We start from the raw sequence: 25,988 nt of genomic DNA on the forward strand, positions 1-25,988 counted from the left end.
CAAACGTAAGTAAAGCTGTATTTTAATTAGCTCTTTTTACATTTCTAGAGCTTTTTCCCTTCTGAAGCTGGGATATTCCTTAGGAAAACTGTCACAGCCAAGAGTCTGATAATTAAATTTCCTGAATTCTTCTGGTGTTGGGTGAGCTACCCTGGCTGTCAGATCTGAATGGAGGCAAAGAATGGGATCTACGTCGTCTGACACTGAAGGATGTGTTGACTGGAGCAGGGGGATGAACTGGAGCACCAACTGGAGCTCTAATCCTTTCCCAGGAGGGAGTGGACATGGTAAAAGTACTTAATGGCCTAATACGGGAGGAATCATCCAGCCATGAAAGAGTTTCTATTCTGCTTGGCATAACTGGGACATATGTGGTCAGTGTTTGTCGTGGCAAATGGTAAGTCCTGTCACTCCTGCCACTGGGGATGGGGCTACTAATCTCACTAGGTCGGCAATATACCCAAGAAGAGTCATATGAGTCAGAGCCGCTGACTCTGTAGCGCATCGGAGCAGCGGATGGGAGAGTTGTAGGTCGCAGTGGCTGGAAGTATTGGCTGTAACTCTGGTCAAACTCACTTTCTGACCTGTCAGGAAAAACTTCAGCACTAAGCCCTCTCCAACTAGCTGGAATTAAAAAACAAACAAATCAAGAGGGTATCTTCGTTTGCTGTTAAATTCTTTTCACACAGACACATTTGTGAAGTGCTTATAACTATTTCCTTCTTAAGTGCTTATTTGAAACACACAGCACGTGATTATAGATATTAATATTTATTATACAAAGGACATTAGCACAAGTATCCTGCCCTAGGAACTGTTGGAAAACAACAGCACTTTATTTGAAGTGCTACAAATATGTACCGACATCTTTTACTCTACATGTTTATAACAGCTAGGGTGTATTTTTTAATCCAGTAAACAAACTAATTTTACAAGAGCCATAACAAAAATTTTCATGTCCCCTTTCTTTTCTGAAAAATGTCTCAGATCATTTCTGTTAGCACAAATTTCATTATTCCATTACCTTTATACATAACTGTTGTTACTTGCCTAGAGAAACTGTGCAGCATGATGGAGGATGCTGACTCCGAATCCACATCTAAGTGACTGTAACTGCTTGAAAAGCAGACTTACCATCAGGAGCAGGATCACGAGATATTCTGATTTCTTGGGGTACAAAGCGAAGCGGAAAATATTCTGCCAGAGAAAATAAATTTACTTCAGAGAATCTAAATATTAAACCCAAGGAAATGGAAAGAACTGAAATAGTTATGGTTGGAAGGGAAGGTTATGTTAGTTCCAGACACAATATATGTTCTGTAGAATGGCACACCAGAGGTTGTGTCCATTCCAGGCAAAGTGTACATTCTGTAGAGTGTCCCACCAGAGGGTATGTCACTTCCTGACAAAACGTAGGTTCTGTTTCCAGGGTGTCCCGAGCGTACTGGAATAGAAGAAAAGAATAAAAAGCAAATCAAAAAAGAATCTACATTTGCTGTTAAATACCTCTCACAAAGAAACATATGTGAAGTACTTATAATGGTTTGCTTCTTCTCTTAAATGCTTATTTGAAGAACACAACACCTGGTTATAGATATTAATCTTTATTGGACAAATGACATTAGCACAAGTATCCTGCCCTAGGAAGTGCTGGAAAACAACAGCACTTTATTTGAAGCACTACAAATATGTACTGACATAGTTTACTTTTCATCATTATAATTGCTAGGGTGTATTTTTTTAATTCAGTAAACAAACTAATTTTACAGTCAACATGACAAAAATTTTCATGCCTGTGTTAGCGTTCACCACCCCCTTTCTTTTCTGAAAAATGTCTCAGAACATATCTGTTAGCACAATTTGTTTTACTCAATTATCTTTACACATAACTGTTGTTGTTACTTGCCTGGAGTAACTGCGCATCATGAAGAGAGATGCTTGCTCTGAACCCACATCTAAGTGACTCTAACTGCTTGAAAAGCAGACTTACCATCGGAAGCAGGACCACGAGATGTACTGATTCCTTGGGGTACGAAGTAATTCTGAAAAGATTCTGCCAGAGAAAGTAAATTAACTTCAGATAATGTAAATATTAAAACCAAGGAAAGGCACAGAACTGAAATAGTTATGGTTGGAAGGGAAGGTTATGTTGGTTCTGATACCGAAATAATGAGAAAAAAGACTAATGTAGATATAGTAGTAGTCATGCTAAGGCTTAGAAAACTGCAGTTCTCGGACAGGCCCTGGGAACCAGCCCTGGGAATGAGCTGGGGACTGTGAAAGCAATAATTAAAGATAATTAAAGAATCTAGTAGAGCATATAGGACATCTAGAAACTTTCAAGATAAGGCTAAATAATAATAATAAAGAAAGGGTTCTGGTGATGGGAAAACATGCAAGGGGGATTAAGGGGGGGGTAGCCTGTAGTTTTGAATAGACAAGCATGCAGAATTTATAACTTTTAGGAATGATATCTACAAGATTTATGTATCTGTATTGTCTTGAAGAATGTGTAACTCTGCACGTAGACTACTTTGTAAAAAGGTATAAAAACCTGACGAAAAAGGGAACTGTGGGATCCTGACTTTGGATGCTAGTCCGCAGGTTCCCCGGGCCCTGAATAAAGCACCGCATAAACTAACTCTGTTAGTTTGTGTTCTTTTTGGGGCATCGGGCAACAGTTTTCTGGCGACCCAGACGGGACTCCGGAGGCGGCAGGGGCGGTTCGTGGGCTGATCCACTCCACGCCGGCACCAGGTGATTTCTGGGGAGGACATCAACCCGTGCCCGACCCCGCGCCTGACGGACGACCAGGAGGTAAGCCCGAAGGTGCTTTATTCCTTTTATCGAGGGAAAGGGGGGCCTGCCGATTAAGTCGGAACGGTGTTTCCGCACGGGGGTCACAGACGTCTTTAAGGTTGTGGAAAAGCCTAGGCGCTGACCGTCAGATGCAGCAGTTACTGCGCAGGTTCAGCGCTTGCCACTCGCGGAGACGAGAAAGGCAAGATTTGTGGAAAGGGTGTGAGTGTTGTGTGTGGTGTGTATTGTATAAAAAAAAAAAAAAAAAAAAAAGTGTAATGATGCCTTTAAAAACATTTAAAACTTTAGCAAGTTCCGGGATGGAAATCCCGGACGATTCACCTTTGGGCTGTATATTACAACATTGGAATGTGGGGAATTTTGGTCAAGAATTAAGTAAAAAGAAGTTGATTGATTTTTGTAATCATGTATGGCCTTTATATGAACCCGATTGTATGCAATGGCCTAGGAACGGTACACTGAATCCTGACATTATTACACCTTTGATGCATTTCCTCCAAAGTAATGAAAAATGGGATGAAATACCGTATCTAGACCTTTTTTATTATTTGAAAGATAAACCGGAGTGGCAAAAGGAGTGTGGGATCATGGTTTTGAAAACATTAAAACTGAATTGTGAAGGATGTAAGGGGTGGCAAAAAGAGAAGGAATGCTCGGTTAAGTTTTCAGAACCTGAAGAGGATGTTTCTTTGCTAATAGCCCCTAGTGCCCCTCCGATGGAAGAACGTGGAGAAAGTATGCTAGAGGTAGAAAGGGAGGATCAAGAAGCAAAAATAGAAACCACAGATATACCACGAACCCCCTTATGCGAAGGGACTCGGAGAGGGTGGTGGGAGGTAGAAAGGAAGAAAAAGGAGGGAGGTGCTCATTTAATGGTGCCGCTGCGTGAAGCAGTCAGGCCGCAGGGGGAACGGGTCATAGTGAAAGTTCCCTTTTCTCCAAATGATTTGCTAATTTGGAAACAATCAGCAGGGGCGTATCGGGAAGATCCTGAACGAACTGCGCGGGTGGTAAAAATGGTAATTAAGACTCAGAACCCGGATTGGAATGATTTACAAGTTTTGTTAGACACAATAATGGATTCTACTGAAAAGGAAATGGTGTTTAAAGCCATGACAGAGAAAGCACGGGAAATGATTAGGTTGCGGCTTGCGGATGGTACAGTAAATGACTTAGTGCCTAGGGAAGATCCGGAGTGGGATCCCAACTCGACGGGCGGGTCTCGGAGACTTAAAGCTGTCCTGGGTTGGTGTTTTGTCTGCTCCTCTTCCGCTCCCACACCTCGCTGTCTGCATGGAGCTGCCGCCGGTGCCCTTTCTCCCCCCCTGGGGGGGTGGTGCCCCGGGGCTGGGCTTGCTTGGCTTGCCCTGCTGCCCCGGCTGCTGCTGCTGCTTGCTGTTGTTCAGGGCCCCAGTGGAAATCGTTCTTCTTGCGAGTGACCTGGTAAAGAGGGCTTACAATCTGGCTGTACTCAGGGATGTGCATTCTCCAAAAGCCTATGGCACCTAGGAAAGCTTGGGTCTCTTTCTAGTTGGTAGGTGGGGACATAGCTGTAATTTTGTTAATGACATCAGTAGGAATCTGACGCCGTCCATCTTGCCACTTCACTCCCAGGAACTGGATCTCACGTGCAGGTCCCTTAACCTTACTCTTCTTGATGGCGAAGCCGGCTTCCAGGAGGATTTGGATAATTTTCTCTCCTTTCTCAAACACTTCTGCTGCTGTGTTCCCCCATACGATGATGTCATCAATATATTGTAGATGTTCCGGAGCCTCACCCTTTTCCAGTGCAGCCTGGATCAGTCCATGACAGATGGTGGGACTGTGTTTCCACCCCTGGGGCAGTCGGTTCCAGGTGTACTGTACGCCCCTCCAGGTGAAAGCAAACTGAGGTCTGCACTTTGCGGCCAGAGGAATGGAGAAAAACACATTGGCGATGTCAATGGTGGCATACCACCTTGCTGCCTTGGACTCCAACTCATACTGCAGCTCCAGCATGTCCGGCACGGCAGCGCTCAGCGGTGGAGTCACTTCATTCAAGGCACGATAGTCCACAGTTAGTCTCCATTCTCCATTAGATTTTCGCACAGGCCAGATGGGGCTGTTGAAGGGTGAGTGGGCTTTGCTAACCACCCCTTGGCTCTCCAGCTCACGGATCATCTTGTGAATGGGGATCACAGCATCTCGAGTTGTTCTATATTGCCGGCGATGTACTATTGAAGTGGCAATTGGTACTCGTTGCTCTTCTCCTTTCAGAAGTCCTACTGTAATGGGATTCTCAGCTAGTCCAGGCAGGGTGTTCAATTGCTGGATGTGTTCTGCCATTACAGCCGCTATCCCGAATGCCCACTTAAGGCCTTTTGGATCCTTAAAATACCCACTCCGAAGGTAATCTATGCCCAAAATGCATGGGGCCTCTGGACCAGTCACAACAAGATGTTTCTTCCATTCCCTTCCAGTTAAACTCACTTCAGCTTCCACCAGGGTGAAGTCCTGCGAGCCACCTGTTACACCAGCGATGGAAATGGATTCTTCCCCCACATATCTTGATGGAATTATCGTACATTGGGCACCTGTATCAACTAAAGCTCGGTACTTCTGTGGTTTCGATGTGCCAGGCCACCAAATTATTTGTCCAAGTTTAGGACAAAACTGGGGGAAAGCCTCCAAAGGAGCCCCCCAAAATAAACCCCCCTCACAATTCCTCCCCCTCACTGGGCTCGGAGAGAATTTTACTCGGGGGGAAAAGTGGAAAAAACTTGTTTATTAACAAACACAAGAAAAACACTTCCCAGCAACAGGAAAGTACAATCCCAGATGACAAAAGAACTGTTTTCACCAAAGTGAGAGACGGTCGCTGCTGGGAAGGGCGAGAAGCTTCTTGGGCAGGCTCCGGAGGCAGTCTCTGATGCTCAGGTCCCGTCCGGAGCCCCTACAGATCTTGGAGCTGAAGGAGAGAAAGGGGGAGGGGAAGGCAGCAGCAGCCAGGGCAGAGCCAGGGCAGCAGCAGCAGCGGGGCAGAAGCAATAGGGCAAAAGCAGCGGGGCAGAAGCAGCGGCCGGGGCAGCAGGGCAAGCCAAGCAAGCCCAGCCCCGGGGCACCACCCCCCCAGGGGGGGAGAAAGGGCACCGGCGGCAGCTCCATGCAGACAGCGAGGTGTGGGAGCGGGAGAGGAGCAGACAAAACACCAACCCAGGACAAAAGCTTATCAGGATTTGTTAACAGAAGGAATACGGAATGGAATACCAAAAACTTTGAATTGGTCTAAGTTATATTCGGTCAGACAGGAAAAGAATGAGTCTCCATCAACCTTTTTAGAGCGGCTTAAGGAGACAGCTCGTAGATACACTAATTTAGAAGTTGAGGGAGAATCGGGAAAATGACAGCTAGCATTAATTTTTATGGGCCAGTCCCAGGAAGATATTAGAAAGAAATTACAAAAATTGGAGGGGGAAGATACTCGGAATTTAGATAAACTATTGGAAGTCGCATGGAAGGTGTATAATAACAGGGAAAAAGAAACGGCCAGGAAACAACAGGCTACTATGTTAGCGGTGCTACAGCAAGTGGCTGGAAATAATATGAGAGGAGGGAGCCGTGGACGAGGAAGGGGAAGAGGAATAGCAAAGGGGGAAATGCCAATGGGGGCGGGAGGACTCATGGGTCAATTGAATATGGGAAGAGGAAGAATGCAGCTGGGGATAGACCAATGTGCTCTATGTAAAAATAGAGGACATTGGAAAAATGAGTGTCCTCTCAACCAAGAAATGGGTTTTGGGGGAGGAATTATAGCCAGTGGGGATGGAAATCAGGGATTAATGAATACAGGTGCTCTCCCAGGAAATCCACAAGGTGTCGCCCAGGCCTTTATGATGGGGAATTACCAGAATCAGAGCTGACTAGACCAGGATTTAAAGGTAATAATGGAAGTAGATGGGGAACCGTTAGAATTTAGAGTAGATACGGGGGCATCATTCTCAGCTGTCAACACTAAGATAGAACCTTTGAGTGATTCTACTATTCAAGTAGTGGGAGTTACGGGACAAGTTGAGGAACGAACATTTTTGCGACCATTAGATATAGAATTTGGGGGGAAGGAATTTGAACATCGATTTTTATATATGCCAAATAGCCCAGAATCACTATGTGGGAGGGATTTATTGTCAATCTTAGAAGCAAAGATAATATTTGAAAAAGGTAGAGTAAGATTGGAATTTCCCGAGGAGAATATTGCTAAGCTGTTTGTAGTGAAAGAAGTAGAAGCAGTAGAAATACCACAAGAAATAGAGCAAGCTGTAGTACCATGGGTATGGGAAACAGGAGTACCTGGAAAATCAAAAGCGGCACAACCAGTTGTAATAGAACTAAAAGAAGGAGTCTCCCCAGTAAGGGTAAAGCAATATCCTTTGAAATTGGAAGCACGAATAGGAATAGCACCTATGATTGAACAATTTCTTAGCTTAGGAATTTTACAGGAATGTGAGTCAGAATTCAATACTCCGATATTCCCAGTTAGAAAGCCAAATGGTAAGTATAGATTAGTTCAAGATTTAAGAGCAATTAATAATATCACTAAAGATATACACCCAGTAGTAGCTAATCCGTATACATTGTTGACAGCTGTGTCGGAAAAGTTTAAGTGGTTCACAGTGATTGATTTGAAAGATGCATTTTTCTGTATCCCCTTGGCACTTGAAAGTAGGAAATACTTTGCCTTTGAGTGGGAGAACCCAGACATGGGACGCAAGAAGCAGCTCACCTGGACGCGTTTACCACAAGGATTCAAAAACTCACCAACTATTTTTGGAAATCAATTGGCTCGAGAGTTAGAAGAATGGAAGATGACTCAGGTAAAAGAATCACCTTTTTTATATGTTCTCCTACAATATGTTGATGATATCTTTATAGCCTCCACAGAAAAGGATGTTTGCCTTAGACTCACCATTGAATTACTTAATATGCTGGGACAAGGCTGGATACCGAGTATCGAAAGAAAAAGCTCAGCTGGTAAGAGCCCAAGTGATTTACCTAGGCTGCGAAATTTCACAAGGGGTGCGAAAGTTAGGAATCAATCGAGTACAAGCAATTTGCACCATACCCACACCACGAAATCCGCAAGAGTTAAGATCCTTTTGGGCATGATAGGGTGGCGCCGCTTGTGGATTCCAGAATTTGGACTGAAAGCAAAACCCCTGTATGAAGCAGCCAAAGGCCCTGTGTTTCAGTGGGGACAAATGCAAGAAAAGGCATTTCAGAGTTTGAAACAAGCTTTAAAGGAAGCCCCAGCACTAGGATTGTCAGATCTCACAAAACCTTTTCAACTATACGTAAATGAGAGACAGAGACTGGCAATAGGGGTTCTCACCCAAAAACTGGGCTCATGGAAGCGCCTGGTGGGGTACTTCTCAAAGCAGCTAGACTCTGTAAGTGCCAGATGGCCCAGTTGTCTTAGGGCTGTGGCAGCAACAGTGCTCCTAATTCGAGAAGCCAGAAAATTGACTTTGGGAAAAAGGATGGAAGTATTTGTTCCCCATATGGTCATTGCAGTTTTGGAATAAAAAGGGGGGTATTGGCTCTTGTCGAGTCGCATGTTACAATATCAGGCACTCCTCCGAGAACAGGATGACATTGAATTAAAAATAACCAATCATCTCAATCCAGCAGAATTTCTTAGGAGCAGCAGCCAGGAAGAAGGAGGCGAATTGACACATGATTGCGTAGAAATCATTGAACAGGTGTATGCCAGCCGGAAAGACCTGAAAGATGAGCCTTTGGAAAATCCGGAATGGGAACTGTTTACAGATGGATCCAGCTTTGTGGAAAACGGAACCAGGTATGCGGGATACGCAGTAGTGACTTTGACACAAATAATAGAAGCTCGAGCTTTAACTCCGGGAACTTCAGCCCAGAAAGCCGAGATACAAGCTCTGGTAAGAGCCTTAGAATTGAGTCAGGGGAAAAGAGTAAACATTTGGACTGATTCAAAATATGCCTTTGGAGTAATACATGTACATGGAGCACTGTGGAAAGAAAGAGGACTGTTAAATTCTCAAGGATCAGAAATTAAGCACAAAGAACAAATATTAGCACTATTGGAAGCAGTGCATAAACCTCAGGCAGTAGCAGTGATGCATGTAAAAGGACATCAAAATGAAGAGGGAAAAGCGTTCCAAGGAAACCAGCTGGCTGACAGAGTTGCCAAACAGGTTTCTCGAGAGGTATGGACACAATTAGCTTTATTGCCAGTGCGAATTAACCCTGCCACTTCTTTTCTTGAGCAGAAACCATGGTATACACATGAAGATGAGAAACTTGCTCAATTTGTTCAGGCCCAGAAGAACGAAAAAGGATGGTATGTCACAGCTGAAGGTCAGGTTGTACTGCCAACAAAAGTAATGAAAACAATTTTAGAAATCGAACATAACAAGTGCCATTGGGGAGCAGACGCATTGGTACAATTTTTAAAACGTAAGGTGATTTCCAATCAGATGTTAACAGTGGCAAAACGGATTAACGCCATGTGTCCAGTCTGTATTAAAAATAACCCAGTGACACGAAGGCAAATACAACTAGGAAAGTTACAAGTGGGGCCGCAACCAGGAGACTATTGGCAAATAGATTTCTCAGAGCTACCAAAAGCACAAGGGTACCGTTATTTACTGGTGTATGTGTGTACCTTTTCAGGGTGGCCAGAAGCCTTCCCATGCAGGACTAACCAAGCAAAGGAAGTAATTAAAACTTTACTATGGGAAATCATCCCTAGATTTGGAATCCCTTTAGGAATGTCCTCAGATAGAGGACCTCACTTTGTAGCTAGAGTAGTCCAAGAGGTAGCCAGAGTGTTAGGGATAGTTTGGAATCTCCATACGCCCTGGAGACCACAATCTAGTGGCCAAGTAGAACGGATGAATCAGACATTAAAAGGGCAGATTAAGAAAATTTGTCAGGAAGCGAAGATACAGTGGCCTCAGGCACTACCTCTAGCCTTGCTAAGAATCAGGATTAAGCCCAGAGAAAGGATAGGAGTAAGTCCATACGAAATTTTGTATGGCAAACCATATCATGCTACAACCTACAAAGGGGACCCTCACTTAGTAGGAGATCAAGTATTGTTGAGTTACATTTTGTCTTTAAATAAAGTCCTTACAGCGCTGCGAGGAGCATTGCAGTGGAACCGGCCTCTGCCCTTGGAGAATCCTGTCCATGACATACAGCCAGGAGATCAAGTATATGTGAAGAACTGGAATACGGAACCCTTGAAAGAAGTATGGGACAGTCCTCACCAGGTGATCATGACTACCTACACGGCAGTGAAAGTCCAAGGGATCGAAAACTGGATTCACTACACTCGAATCAAGAAGGTCCCGTCAAGATGGGAAGTACAGCCTCTGTCAGCAACAAAGCTGGTGTTCAGGGCAAGGACTTAGTTCTTTTAACATTAGTCTGTATAATGCAGGTGGGAGAAGCATTTGTTAAAATTACAGTTCCGGAGCCAGATGTAATGGTGCCTGAAGGTGCGGGAGTAAATTTAACCTGTTTGTTTTCTGACAACCAGAGAGCTGGATTAAAAGAAGTACATGCAGCCTGGAGACAAATCACCACAGACGAGGTATTTACAGAAGGAATCGTGACACTTTGGGATATGGAACAGCAAAGAGGTAACACCACATTGACAATATCTCATATGCAAGCTGATCAGGTAGGACAATTCTCATGCATTGTGCGGATTAGAGAAAGTTTTAATTATGGGGACATAAATGTAGGTATTCTAAAAGAGAATGGGAGAACATGGCAGGTGACAGAAGCTGGAAAAACACAACAAGAATTGGGACAAGAAAATTTAATAGTGGGATTAGTTAGAGATTTTGGACAAGTACAAAATACTACGTCCATCACTGCATGTTTACCTTTACCTAAAGCGGCAGGAGATCCAATACCATGGGGCATCATTCCCGTTGGGGAAATGCCTCCAGTAACTATAAATGGGACAAAAAGATGTAATAAAGAAATACGGAATCATACTAAGAGGATAGAGGAAACCTATACAGTTCGAGGGAAATGGTCAACACCGGGACAAAAGAGTGAGTGCCTAAAATTACTAAATCCAGTTTTTACAAGAATTGGACGGTTCAAGAATGTAGGATGGTGTACTTATGACATAAGACAAAAAAGACAAAAACCAGTCACAGAATTTTCTTATGAGATAGTATGTCAAGAAGGGAAGGAAGAATGGGAACATTGGAAAACGATTTGGGGTCCTAGTTTGTTAGAACCTTACAGTTACATAGGACCAGTACATTGGTGTGTCGAATGGTCAGGCCAGAGAGAGCAAGAACATCTAGGAGTGTTAGGAGCTGAAACAGTAAGACGGGATCGAGTGACCCTCACACCTAGCTGGAATTGTAGCAAAATCATCACCTGTGATACCCCTGAATCCCAAATTGGTTTAGTGCCAGTACGGATACTATTAAAATGGGGCTGTGAATGTCAAAGGTATAATCATACAATAACAGGTGAAATAAAAGGGGCATGGAAAGATTGTCAGGCGACTACCATCAGGAGTCCAGGGCATTCAGTGTGGGTAATGGGGCACGGACAGTGGACTACTCATATGCCTATTAACGGCCCGGTCACACAGATTACTTTAGGAGTCCCTACACTTTGTCCTTTTTGGAAACAGTCTAAATTAACACAGAAAGAGATGCAGTCACGAACAAAGAGAGAAACAAATGAAGTAGCAGAAGAACTAGGACTGGGAGATGAAGATGAATGGCATGAACCCTCATCAGGAGTTAAATTTGGATGGGTACTGGAATCCTTGTTTGCACCAATTTCTACATATTGAAACCGGGAGATGCTGTACAAATTATTAGGACAAACTGAGAGGCTGGCCGCAGTTACAAAGAAAGGATTTAGGGATCTAAACTTACAGTTGCAGGCAACGACAAGAATGACAATCCAAAATAGAATGGCATTAGATTTGCTTTTATTAAAAGAAAATGGAGTCTGTGGGTACCTCCAAGGAAAGGTTGACCATTGCTGCGTACATATCCCAAATGTCACAGAAGAAGTAGAAAAAGACATAAGTCAATTAGAACAAATTGAAACAAAAGTGCATGAAGTCCAGGAGGAAGCTGAACATAACTGGGTAGGAGCACTGTTTAGCTCCCTAGGAATCCAAGTCTCTGGTTGGATATCATCAATTGTACAATATGTAATAATGATTGTATTGATTATTGTAGTATGCATGATTATGTATAGATGTCTTTTAGGAATGATTGCCAGAGAAGGAACTCATACTCGACGTGTTATGAGAGACCTGACCCGGAAAGAAGTAATCCTGCCAACTCGAAAAGAAGACTCACCATCCTACTTAGAAACCATAACTTGAAGAATTGAGCATCCTTGCAGAAAATCTGAAGAATGCTCAAAAGGGGGGAGTTGATACCGAAATAATGAGAAAAAGGACTAATGTAGATATAGTAGTAGTCATGCTAAGGCTTAGAAAACTGCAGTTCTCGGACAGGCCCTGGGAACCAGCCCTGGGAATGAGCTGGGGACTGTGAAAGCAATAATTAAAGATAATTAAAGAATCTAGTAGAGCATATAGGACATCTAGAAACTTTCAAGATAAGGCTAAAGTATAATAATAAATAAAGGGTTCTGGTGATGGGAAAACATGCAAGGGGGATTAAGGGGGGGGTAGCCTATAGTTTTGAATAGACAAGCATGCAGAATTTATAACTTTTAGGAATGATATCTACAAGATTTATGTATCTGTATTGTCTTGAAGAATGTGTAACTCTGCACGTAGACTACTTTGTAAAAAGGTATAAAAACCTGACGAAAAAGGGAACTGTGGGATCCTGACTTTGGATGCTAGACCGCAGGTTCCCCGGGCCCTGAATAAAGCACCGCATAAACTAATTCTGTTAGTTTGTGTTCTGTTTGGGGCATCGGGCAACAGTTCCAGACACACTATAGGTTCTGTAGGGTCACACACCAGAGGTTGTGTCCATTCCAGGCAAAGTGTACGTTCTGTAGGGTGTCCTACCAGAGGATATGTCACTTCCTGAAAAAATGTAGGTTCTCTGTTCAGGTTGTCCCCAGCGTCCTGAAATAAAAGAAAAGAATAAAAAGCAACTCAAGAGAGAATCATAACATTTGCTGTTAAATTTCTCTCACAAAGGCACATATGTAATGTACATATAACTGTTTGCTTCTTGTCTTAAGTGCTTATTCGAAACACACAATATCTGATTATAGATATTAATCTTTATTAGACAAATGACATTAGCACAAGTATCCTGCCCTAGGAACTGCTGGAAAACAGCAGGATTTTTTTTGAAGTTTTACAAATATGTACTGACATATTTGCTCTTTATCTTTATAATTGCTAGGGTGTATTTTTTAATCCAGTAAAACTAATTTTACAAGAGCCATGACAAAAATTTTCATGCATGTGTTAGCGTTCACCACACCCTTTTTTTTCTGAAAAATGTTCAGAACATATCTGTTAGTACAATTTGTTTTACTCAATTATCTTTACACATAACTGTTGTTGTTACTTGCCTGGAGTAATTGTGCATCATGAAGAGAGATGCTTGCTTTGAACCCTTTTCTTAAGTGACTCTAACTGCTTGAAAAGCAGACTTACCATCGGAAGGAGGACCACGAGATGTACTGATTCCTTGGGTTACAAAGTAACTCCGAATAGATTCTGCCAGAGAAGGTAAATTAACTTCAGAGAATGCAAATATTAAAATAATGGAAAATGCAAAAAACTGAAATAGTTATGGTTGGAAGGGAAGGTTATGTTAGTTCCAGACACAATATATGTTCTGTAGAATGACACACCAGAGGCTGTGTCTGTTCCAGGCAAAGTGTACGTTCTGTAGGGTGTCCCACCAGAGGGTATGTCACTTCCTGACAAAACGTATGTCCTGTGTCCAGGCTGTCCCGAGTGTACTGGAATAGAAGAAAAGAATAAAAAGCAACTCAAGAAAGAATCTACATTTGCTGTTAAATACCTCTCACAAAGACACATATGTGAAGTACTTGTAACTGTTTGCTTCTTTTCTTAAATGCTTACTTGAAACAGACAGCATGTGATAGTAAATATTAATCTTTATTAGACAAATGACATTAGCACAAGTATCCTGCCCTAGGAAGCGCTGGAAAACAACAGCACTTTATTTGAAGCATTACAAATATGTACTGACATAGTTTACTCTTCATCATTATAATTGCTAGGGTGTATTTTTTTAATCCAGTAAACAAACTAATTTAACAGTTGCCATAACAAAAATTTTCATGCCTGTGTCAGCTTTCACCACCCCCTTTCTTTTCTGAAAAATGTCTCAGAACATATCTGTTAGTACAATTTTTATTACTCAATTATCCTTACACATAACTGTTGTTACTTGCCTGGAACAACTGTGCAGCATGAAGGGACATGCTGGCTCTGAGCTCACATCTGTGTGATTAAAAATTCCTTGAAAATGAGACTTACCATCAGGAGCAGGACCTTCAGATGTACTGATTTCTTGTGGTACAAATGGTAGCTGAAAGGATTCTGTTCAGAGAATGTAAGTTTTAAAATGCAATAATTGCATGGAATTGATATTGTTGTGGTTGGAAGGAAAGGCTGTGTTGGTTCCAGGGACAGCATAGGTTCTGTAGGGTGACACACCAATGGTTGCATCGGTTCCAGGCTCAGGGCGGGTTATGTAGAGTGTCCCATCAGAGGGTATGTCAGTTGCTGACAAAGCATAGGTTCTGTGTCTCGGGTCTCCCTGATGTACTGGAATAAAATAAGAATAAAAACCAAATCACAACACAATCTTCATTTAACGTACTTAAAACTGTTTGCTTCTTATCTTATTCTTATTTGAAACACACAGACAAAGGACATACAAACACAATTGACAAAAGACAATAGCAAAAATATCCTACTTAGGAAGTGCTGGAAAACAACAGCACTTTTTTTGAAGTGCTACAAATAGTTACCAACATCTTTTATCCCTCATCATTACAATTTTAAGGTTGTGTTTTTAAATCAAGTTTCCCTTTCACTGTTATTAGGGAACACATGCTCTGTTAGCCACAGAAGGGGGTCCTTTACATTTAGACATATTTCACTGTCATTTGAAATCAACACTTCATACTCTTCAAATATTAATCAGGTGTATTGTTACAGGCAACATTTAAATTAAATTACTGTGAGATTCAAACATGTTACAATAGCCTGACAAGTTAAAAGTTCCCATACCTAGAATATAGAGGGCCAAACAATTTTTGCATAGAAAAGGCACTTTCTTTACCAAATAGCAAGTGTGGTGTTGAACAACTGTGTTTCTGAACACCTTGTCCTAAGTTGCTTAATGTGTTTTATAAAATAAGTTTCATATTGTTATGAAACTATGTGATTTATACTATTTGGTTACAAGTAGTACTTGTGTAAGGAATGCCACATGACAGGGAGAGCATCTGTACTGGGAGACCTGCATTCCTTGGCTATGCAGTAATGTTGGCAAGTGACGCCCAGTTGATTAAAATCAGGTAAGAATTGCAAATTCTTCAGTAAAAAAGTAGTTTCTGAGAGACATCATTGCTTGGTATATTCAGCATTACAGACACTTCCATCTTTGTAAACATTGTTAATACGGTTTGCTGGTTTTGTCTGTACTCATACAGGCAAATACTGATGTCTGTGATCATCTCAATAGTTGGGAAATTCTCTTTTGTGGCCTATCTGTTGGTTTCACATGGGTTAATTTTGGTGAGGAGGGAAGAAGCCAGCCATGGAAGTGATATTTCTGTGAGGAGCTGAAAGCTTCCTTTGGCAAAGCTGTCTGCCTTTGAGAATAGGCACACTGCTAAGCTGATTAGAAATGCTGATAATGCTTCTATGATAACTTATTTCCAAAAGACAAAACCTTGGGAACTCTCTTTTTCTTCCTTGGAGTGGTTGACAGGCAGCAGAACCCTCCCAGTCCGGAGCGGGCCGTGTGGCCAGGACCATGTGGCCAAGATTGGCACAGCCAGGGTGGCGCCATGCGGCCACGGCTATCTTGGGATGGCTTGCAAGGAACTTCATTTGTTTAGTTGCGTTTAGCCAGACATGCTGCGAGCACAAGGGCAAAGTGGTAGCAGCTGCTTTGTTTTTCCTTTTCTGCATTCAGCTTGAAGAAAGGTGCTGAGTGGAGCCGGCAGCCGGCACGGCCCGCGTGGTGCCAGCGGGAACCGCGGGAGTGGCTGTGAGAGGCATGACGAGCAATTTCCCCAGTGTGGAGCCCAAAAGGGATCAACCTTTTAATGCTGCAGAACTCTACAAAAACTTTTCAACTGATAGAACTTGAGAAGAAGTGAACCTATGGACACCAGTCCTCTCCCAAGTCAGAGAAAAGAAAAAGGTGAAGACCTGTGAGGAGAACAACATGGTGACACTAAGGTCAGTAGAAAAGAGGGAGAGGGAGGAAGAGGTGCTCTGGGCCTCAGAGCTGAAATTGTCCTGCATGCCATGGACTGTAACAGAACAATCTATTTCCCTGTAATTCATGAAGTGCATGGGGGAATGCAGCCTGTGAGGAAAAGGTGCCCACGCTAGCATGTGTGGATGCTGAGAAGCTGTGATCTGGTGAAAGACTTGAACAGAGAGAGAGAGAACCCTTGCTTCCAGAAATAGAAGAAAAAGACCCTTGCTTTTATACTAGTACAGCTGATCCTTAAAATAAAACCCCATGAAGTAAATGGCTCACAAAAAAAGCAGTTGTGGGAAGACTGCTTTGCCCATGGGAGGGATTCATATTGCAGCAGATTTGGATGGAACTGCTAAGCCTAAAAATTAAAACCACATTGAAAAAGTTCACAGAGAGCTGTCTCTCGTGGGAAAGACCCCATGGCATAGACAAAGACTCTTCCTAAGCCAACTGAAGAAATATTTTTAGAAGGGACAAACTGACTAAAACCCCATGTTTCTGTCTTGCTGTGTTGTCAGTGGGAAAGAAAGAAGGGCTGAGGGAGGGGAGAAGTGTTTTTAGTCATCATTATTCTTTTAAAATTCTGTCAATAAATTTTGCATTATACATTTTACAAATTTTTAAATTTTGACCCTGCTTTGCCCGTGACATATTTTTCTCCTAATCCTTGTATCACTCCATTAGCTTTTAAATTGTCCTTTCCTCCTCTTCTGCTCAACTATGGCAGAGGTGAAGAAGTAAATTATTTTTTCATGGGTGAACTGGTGTTTAGCTGATGTCAAACCCACTACACTATCAGATTTTACTTGACTTACTGTCTCTGAAAGAACATTCACGTGTTTCAAAGCAAATAAACCATCCAGTACTAACAGTACTAAGAAAAGTTACAATTATTTGAGTTAATTCTGTCCCACACTATTTCCAAGGAAAAAAAGCAAGACAGAGGGTAAAATGAAAAAAAAAGTCTGACAAATTTCTAAAATATCAGAGAAATTAAAGTTTAAAAAGCAAGGAAATACAATAGGCAATTGTAATGGCAATTACAAAATTATTAATGATTTAAAACAGAAAGAAAGAAAAAAGCCTTTGGAACATTTAAAAAAAAAAAAATAAGGAAAGAAAGCATACAAAATCCGCAATAAAAGAAAAAAATCAAAAACTAAATACCCAGCCACCTGCCACCAACACTCCCCAAAACCAAAAATATCCAACCAACCTAGCAACCAAACACAATCAGAAATAAAAATATCCAAACAAATGGAGACCACTGGAAAAAAGGAATTGCAAAAAATTAATAACAAAAAATAACAAAACTTTTAATATCTGTGTTAGATTTCACCACTCCATTCTCTTTTGAAAAATGCCTCAAAACATTTCTGTTACCTTTTGTCTTATTGACTAATTAGGTTAACATTTAAGTACTGTTGTATTTGCCTAGAGAAGCTGTGAAGCATGAAAGGAGATGCTACTTCTGAATCCACATCCAAGTGACCATATCTGCTGAAATCAGACTTACCTTCAGGAGCAGGAGCAGGAGCAGCAGGTGCACTGGCTGAAGGGGGTGAAACAGGAGGCTGAGAAGTATCTGTTCAGGAAAAGAAAGTTTTAAAAAGCAAGGAAATGCACAGAATATAAGTGGTTATGTTTGCAAGGAAAGGCAAATGCAAAATGTTAATGATCGAAAACAGAACGGAAAGAAAAAGCCTTGGGATAAAGAAAAAAAAAAAAGAAATAATAAAAGAAAAAAAAAGAAAAAACCCATCCACCCAGCCACCACAACCACTCTCCAAAACCAAAACAATACAAGAAACCAAGTATTCAAACCCAAACTAAAACAAACAAAACAAAAAAGGAAAAATGCCAAGGGAATAGGAACCTGTAGAAAATAAGGCTGCTATAAAATGTTACTAGTTTATAACAGAAAAAAAGAAAGAAGTCTTTGGTTTAAAAAAAGACATTAAAGGAAGTAATAGAAAAGCTAAAATACAAACACCCACCCACCCACTACTGCTACTGTGCAAAACCAAAACAATCCTGCCAACCAAACAACCAACCCAAACTCACACCAAAAATACCCAAGAAGAAAAGGACCAATAGAAAAAGAATTACAGAGGCAATTTTATTCCCTGCCTTAGCTTTCACCATCCTCTTTCTCTTCTGAAAAATGTCTTTGTAGGTTTCTGTTGGCATTATTTTATTCCTCCATTATGTTTACAGTTAAATATCATTACATTTGCCTAGACAAGCTGTGCAGCATAAAGGCAAATGCTTCTTCTGAATCCACATCCAAGTGACCATATCTGCTGAAATCAGACTTACCTTCAGGTGTGGGAGTAGGAGCAGCAGGTGCATTGAAGGCTGAGGGTGAAACAGGAGGCTGAAAAGTATCTGTTCAGGAAAAGAAATTTTAAAAAGCAAGGAAATGCACAGAACATAAGTGTTTATGTTTGCAAGGAAAGGCTAATGCAAAATGTTAATGGTTTATAACAGAATGGAAGGAAAAAACATTTGGTTAAAGAAAAAAAAAGAAATTTAAAGAAGTAATAAAAGAAAAAAAAACCAACAAAACATAATATCCACACACCCACATTAACTACTCCCCAAAACCAAAAAAATGCAAGAAACCAAGCATTCAAACCCAAACTAAGACAGAAAACAGAAAAATGCCAAGGAAATTTGGATCAGTAGAAAAAAACATTACAGAAGTAATTTTATTCCCGGTGTTATCCTTCACCAACACCTTTCTCTTCTGAAAAAGTCTCAGAACATTTCTGTTAGCACTACTTTAAATACTGTATTATATTAACAATTATGTAGTGTTGCATTTGCCTACAGAATCTGTGCAGTGTGAAAGGAGATGGTGTCTGGGAACACACATTCAAGTAACTAAAATTGCTAGAAAAACAGACTTGCCATCAGGATCAGGGGCAGGAGCAGGAGTTGTATGGGCTGCTTGGGGTACAATGGTAACCCGAAAAATATCTGTTCCTGGAAAGTAAATTTATTTCAGCAGAAGTAAATTTGAAAAAGCAAGGAAATGCACACAACCAAAATCGTTATGGTTGCAAGGCACTTTGTTTGCCAAATAGCAAGTGTGGAGTTGAACGACTGTGTTTCTGAACACCTTGTCCTAAGTTACATAATATGATTTATAATATAAGTTTCATATTGTTATTATTTTAAACTGTGTGATTTATACAATTTGGTTACAAGTACTGCTTGTGTAAGGAAAGCCACAGGATAAGGAGAGCATTTGTACCAGGAGACCTGCATTCCTTGGCTATGCAATAATGTTGGCAAGTGACACCCAGTTGACTAAAATCAGGTAAGAAGATTTTTATAATTTGTGTGCTCTCCAAATGAGTGAAAGTGCAGATTTCTTATTATCTTTAAAAAAAATCTGGCATTATAAGTGCACTTGGAAGTTTCAGAGTCTCCATCTATCCTTGTAAGGTTACAAACTCCAGGACTGCTCCAGTCTTTTCAGTGGACACTAAAGGTTCACAAATCCACCTCCTATACTAAATTTAAAGAGTATTATACTTACATAGGTAATAAAAAATGCATCACTCCAGCTTTTAAATGTGAGAAATCTCTCACTGCTTGAGAAGATTAAGAAAATTTGAGTTTCTGAATGCAGAATTAGTAGGGGAAAGAAATGTCTTGGTAAAGCCCTTCCTTTCCACATACTACTGTCATAATACACATTATATATATGAAAAGAAAAGCAAAGATGACACAAAGAGGCCAGATAAAAACAAATAAAAGCTACAAATAGGTAAAAAGATTTAAAAAAAAAGGCAGTATGATGAGAACTCCTGGGGGGAAAAAAACATTTTATGGAAAGAGTGCAAACAAATAAGCAGGACTAGATTTTATTTGTTTTCCCCCCTGAAATGAAAAAGGAAGAACTGCTGGACATAGTGATAAGCAGGATGTAGAGAGGGACCCCTTAATTCCAATTCTGTACACACTGAAAGAAAGGAGTAAGAGAAGGTAAGGAGCAAGAGACAAAAGAGGGATTGATAGGTTTAGCAGGTTATATTTAATTCACATGAGACAGCAAGGGCTCTGTAAACTCTTAGGAACTTACAAAAGCAGATGAGTAAGACATGGGAAAATAAGAGGCTTCCAAAAAACATAGTAGCCATGAAACTTTGTGCAATCTCTGCTTGTTTGAATGACTTGGGACTGATGTAGCCTCTGGTCTATATATATATATTTTTTTTTTTCTTTTAAACTTACCTTGCAGTTCCAAAAGCTTGGCTTTTGCCTCACATATCTCATCCTCTGCAGAATACATCTGCACCTGAGCGTCTTTTCTAGCAAAGAACATTTCACTCTCCAGAACTCGACGAAGAGCCTCTCCTCTCTCCAGTTCTAACCTTAATTTCATTAAATCTTTTTCATAGTGTGACATCTAGAAAATAAATATTTCAGAAATTGCATTCACAGCTGTTGTCTTATCACATCTGAATTTGAAATACAATCTTGAAACTTTGCATTTTGGACACTTTTTTTAAAATGCAAAATGATCCTCTTCTTATACCATTTTCATGTACCTTAAACATACCCTTCTGTTCTCTGAAAGATACTTCTGCCATAGGACAATAAAAGTTATAATTATATTCCACAGGCAATTCTCTGATAACTGTATTTAACAGTTAACTAGAAAAACAGTCATGGTGGGATTCTAGATTATCAGACACCTAGGAACTCATGGAAACACAAACTTCAGTCCAATTATGTTCAGCAGTCAAGCAGAATGCTATTAAACACTACAAACAAAACAAAGAAAACACTTCTAAAAAGGCTGTTATCTGGTATAAGAAAGATAGTCTAGTCATTGCTGCCAGAAATTACCCCATTCAAGCCATTTGAATGCAAGAAGGTGGAAAGTAAAACATGCATTTCTTCACAACATCTACAAAGCAGCAGCATCCTTATTAACAGGAGCACCATTAATGGCAAATAATTTAACCCCATTAAAAAGGTTCTCCCTGATGCTCTTGTGGCAAACTAGTACCTAAATCAAGTAGCAGTGAGAAAATACTTTGTTAAAATTTTCTTTAGTTTGAATTATGATTACTGCTACAAGTAACAATTCTGCTCTTAGCAGTTTGTTCGGGGCAGCTGCTGTGGCTGCTCATTCCTCTCTTTTAGGTTAAGTGCAGCCAATAAACCAAGTTTGTTGTTCCATATCCATTTTTTAAAGTTCCTGCTTCTTACACAGTGATTTGCTCTTGTCGTGCTCCCGTTGCTCCATCCATGGTGGGGTGATTCTCTAAAATTGATCCCTGGAATTACCGGGATTAAAACACTCAAACTAACAAACCATGTCTTACACTGAGAATTCCAAAGCTGGGGATGCAAAATATTTTCCTGCATGACTTTGCTGTTGTGTAGTGCTCCAATTTCTTACACACACCTTCAGCTATTAGCAATGACACTAAAAGTTACATCAGTTCCTGCAGACAGGCATGAGAGGTCTGTGCAGTGCTGCTGCTTTCTTATTTTCCAACTAGTGACTGTGATTTTGATTCACCTGATGAGAGGATTATTTCAAAGAAACACATTGCATTTAAGGAAACAAATTACATTTATTTCAAGGGTAAAAGCAAGCAAGCAAACAAGCAAGCAAACAAACAAACTCCTTACATCTTGATTGTGTTTACTGGCTAATTCCAGGTTTCTTTTCTCAAGCTCCTGGAGTTTCTTTCTCAGATCTTCTATGGCGTCCATTTTGGATTGATTTCTGTCCTGAGGAGGTCCTTGTGTACCATTATCTGAGCTGAAAAATGTGTTTTCAGAACACATGAGTATTCCTTTAAAGTTTCAATGTTTCTTTACTTCAATTACCCAAGGAAGGACCCAGAGTTTTAAAAATTCACATAAGTAAAATTATTTTATGTAGTTTTCATCTACTATTGCTCTTTGAAGGAAGAATTCTACAAAATTGTTTATTTTGCAAGTTATGAGAGCAACAGCAGCAGGAACTTGAAGAGAGATGCACTTTGGATTAACAACGTTGATGTAAGCATAATGTGTTCATTATTCTTTTTCAGTATCTTTATTTTTGATAATGAACTTCCATGATTTTTGATAATTAGTTTCCAGGTGGTTTAAAAACAGCATTCCAATCATGCAAGTTAAAATAACTGGCAAGCTTTTTGTCTCCACAGTAAGTCTCTTTTCTTAACATGAGTTACCATCTCAAAACCATCTCTGTCATGAAACAAACTCACAGATGTGGAAAAAACCCTCTCTTTTACGTACTTGGTCTTCACAGAGACTCACATTCAGACTACAGACATGCAACTGATCACAAATACAACACCAATTAAAGGTTTAGTCCTCCAAATTACTCTGTTTTTATCTTAATTTCCACTATTATTTCAGCTATAAGAAATCTACTTGGAAATTAGCAGAATCAGTCCTCAAGAACCCCAAGCAGTAATAAGAATTAAAAGCAAGTTTCTGTATATGAAGTAAAAAATTTAAACAGAGAATATACAAATTTTTATATATACACACACATAAACATGTACAGATACACATAGATACATACACATATATGTATGCATATTAAAAACATATGAATTAACTAGTTAAATAACTTTTAAGTGAAAATATTATAACTTCAAACTGGAAAACCTTTAAGTTATTTAACTTATTGAAAATCAATATTCACAATATTTGATATATGTTGGTTTTCATACTATTTTAAGTATGTAAGAAAGATTGCAATAACTCTTTTCTCCACACAAAACTGCAAGATTTTATGAGCAATAAATATGAAATACACTGATAAAAGAAATACGATTAAATTAAGTACTAAATTAGTATCATATAATACAGAAATGTAAATACTAAAGTACCATACCTTTGTCTACATGAAGCATTTTTTACAGAAATGACATCATTGTACTGCCATTTAATGAATAGATCTTTCTAAATAAAAAAATGACCACTCTATTTCTACATTTCTGTATAGGCAAAATAAACATTTTTCATGACCAAGAATTTACCTAATGACATATATTTTCTCTTTTTTTTTTTTTTTTTTTTTTTTTTTTTTTTTTGGACTGGCAGAAAAGAAACACATACCATCAAGGAGGGGATTGGTAACTTTGATTAAATCCTGCCTTTAAAGACATTACTACTATCAAAGGATAAAATTTCAAGTTTTTAGCTGCTGATTATAAATATTTAAATACAAAAATGATATGACACAACAAGAATTAGCAAATTAAAGATGCTATGGAAATGAAAAATGCGTCTTAGAGCCTTAAAACAGAGAACATTATATTACATACTGGAAAAGAAGGCATTAGACACCTTTTTGAAATAGCATTTTATGAATAGCTTCTGAACTCTGAATTGGTAGAAACTTAAAAATATATATATCAGAAAACTCTACATTTTCTGTTACTATAGAACCAAAGAAAACTAAGCCAACAAAAACAAACAAACAAGCAGAAAAACCCCAGCCAACCAGTAACAAAACTGCTGAACTATTATTATGTTAACCACTTACATTTGGTTGTCTATCTAAATATTGTCAAATAAAATAGAAACTAGCATTAAGAATTTTTGTTGTGATAGTTTCTTTAATTATCACAGCATGGCCCACAAATACAGTACTTTATGAAAGCTTCCTGCTACCACTTGGAGATTTTTACTTTCATCGTCATGTAACAATTAGAAGTGCTGCTCTCTGAAGATTCAAAGAAAAAAAACCACGCAAAATGGCAGAAAGTTTCAAAGCATGCACAATGTAAAGCCTCACAAACTTCAGAGAATGTTTTCTACTTCCATTTTCATGTGTTACTAGTTCATCAACTCCTGGTTTTGAACTAAAACATGTTTTTACCAACTACAGTTTTTATCTAAGACAATATTTTTAGCAGGACTTTAAGAATCTTCAAGAAAGCATATGAGCAGGTGAAATAGCTCTTGAGTCCTACACTGCAGGAGGGATTTTGTAGCTCAAAACCTAAACTCTCAGTGTTCACAAGTCTGATGGTTACACTCAGCATTGACCAGCTTCTCACTGGCTTCAATTCCACAGCTGGCAGAAAATGCAGACTAATTTTGCAACAGAGAGAAATGTTCTTTCACTTACTACCTAGCAGTGTCATTTTGCTAAGTTTCTGCAGCTGAAGGAGCAGACTGCAGTCTGATTTTCTAACCAAAGTCCTTATTTGTGGAATTTGGCTCTTCCTATGTAACTGGCAGTTGTGTACAGACTAAAGAGAGACAAATAGTTTGTGCTAAAGATCAAACTCCTATTAAGTTATAAAACACAGGGGTCATGGGTAAGACTTAAAGCCAAGCTCTACCACCTCAATTAATGTGAAAACCCTCCTGTGCCTCCTGGGCAGGATTCCTATGTGCTGGCAGAAACTCTCTCTGCCTCCTGATGATTCTATGACAGCTTGCATGTATCACACCATATCTGGTTCCTCCTCAGCCTGAACTGCATCATTTCAGGCATCTAGAAAATAAAGAAGCCACAAAAGCAGGAAATGAACTGCTAGACTTAAAAATCCAGAACTGGGCTCACCGAGTAGCTTCCCCAGAAGACATATTGGTTGAAGAGCGTGAACTCGTAGCCAAAATGTAGTTTATAAAGTCTATAAACTGTGGGGAATTAAGAACATAGTTAACCATATATACTTTTCCTTGATTAGTCTCTTCTACATCATAAAACCATTAAGGCCTCTAGGAGAGGCATGCTTTACTTTATTTCTCAACCCTCTAAAATTTTAATTTTTTAACCACTCATTAACAGTTAGCCAACAGTGTTACTATTTGTCACTTGAGCAATTACCACAACTGCAATTTGATGTCGGCTTTAGAAAACAGAATTGTACTGCTAGTCCTCCAAGCCTTAATATAGTAGACAAAATAAATATATAGAGTGGAGAATATCCACTTTTAGAGTTTTCAGAACGCCAATAAAAAAATGTCTTGTTTGTGTAGATTGAGCTACATCCTCCTAAGCAGATTGCAAACTCTGTTAAAATAGATATCAATACCTCACTAGCACACATAGCGATAAATTCAAAAAACATGTTATTTCACCCAGAAAAAAAAAAATACAGTGCCATGGAACAGCTTATGGGAGCTCCATAATTAACCAAAACAGCAAAGAAAATTTCTGCTTGGGGAATTTTCTTTGATGTGTCGTTAAAACTTGTGTCAGTTTCTTCTTGCAAATTTCTGAATATATGCTGAATATTTCAGAACAAGCCACTGATTTAGAACAGATATGAGGAAGAAATTCTCCTCATTGAGGGTGCTGAGGCCCCGGCATAGGTTGTTCAGAGCAGCTGTGGCTGTCCCATCCCTGCAAGGGTCCAAGGTCAGGCTGGACAGGGCTGGGAGCAGCAACCTGGGAGAGCAGAAGGTGTCCCTGCCATGGCAGGGCTGGAACAGGACATTATTTGAAGGTGCCAGAACATTTGAAGGTGCCAGACACCACTCAAGGGTAAACCTGAACGTGATCTTAAAAACTCGAACGGCGCTGAGTTAAAGCAGGCAAAGCCTGGAGCAGCAACAAGCGGCAGTGGAAGCGCAGAACTCACCGGACAGGCTGCCGGCGGTGCCTGGAGCGGTGGCGATGCTGCTCCTCCTCCAGCACGACGAGCTGGACGGTCGGAGGGCAGCGGCTCCGGCACCGCA

At 40.1% G+C, this 25,988-nt stretch overlaps 2 protein-coding genes across 2 annotated transcripts; one reads left to right on the plus strand and one right to left on the minus strand.

Annotated features, from left to right (window-relative positions):
* Positions 1-25,988, minus strand: LOC130265554 (uncharacterized). The gene is made up of 15 exons (XM_056514706.1): positions 25,892-25,988; positions 24,868-24,944; positions 21,960-22,092; positions 20,547-20,721; positions 18,621-18,689; positions 17,818-17,886; positions 14,513-14,623; positions 14,333-14,395; positions 13,678-13,788; positions 13,478-13,540; positions 12,824-12,934; positions 1,991-2,053; positions 1,385-1,444; positions 1,135-1,197; positions 1-624 (listed from the first exon to the last, which is right to left on the minus strand). The coding sequence occupies exons 2-15, from the start codon at positions 24,888-24,890 to the stop codon at positions 113-115; spliced, it is 1,626 nt and encodes a 541-aa protein (XP_056370681.1). The 5' UTR covers positions 24,891-24,944; positions 25,892-25,988; the 3' UTR covers positions 1-112.
* LOC130265555 (uncharacterized) lies at positions 2,695-12,529 on the plus strand. The gene is made up of 2 exons (XM_056514707.1): positions 2,695-2,817; positions 9,961-12,529. Exon 2 carries the CDS (start codon positions 10,088-10,090, stop codon positions 11,663-11,665), a length of 1,578 nt encoding a protein of 525 aa, XP_056370682.1. The 5' UTR covers positions 2,695-2,817; positions 9,961-10,087; the 3' UTR covers positions 11,666-12,529.

The sequence above is a fragment of the Oenanthe melanoleuca genome, chromosome Z, assembly GCF_029582105.1.
Source record: "Oenanthe melanoleuca isolate GR-GAL-2019-014 chromosome Z, OMel1.0, whole genome shotgun sequence".
NCBI lineage: Eukaryota > Metazoa > Chordata > Aves > Passeriformes > Muscicapidae > Oenanthe > Oenanthe melanoleuca.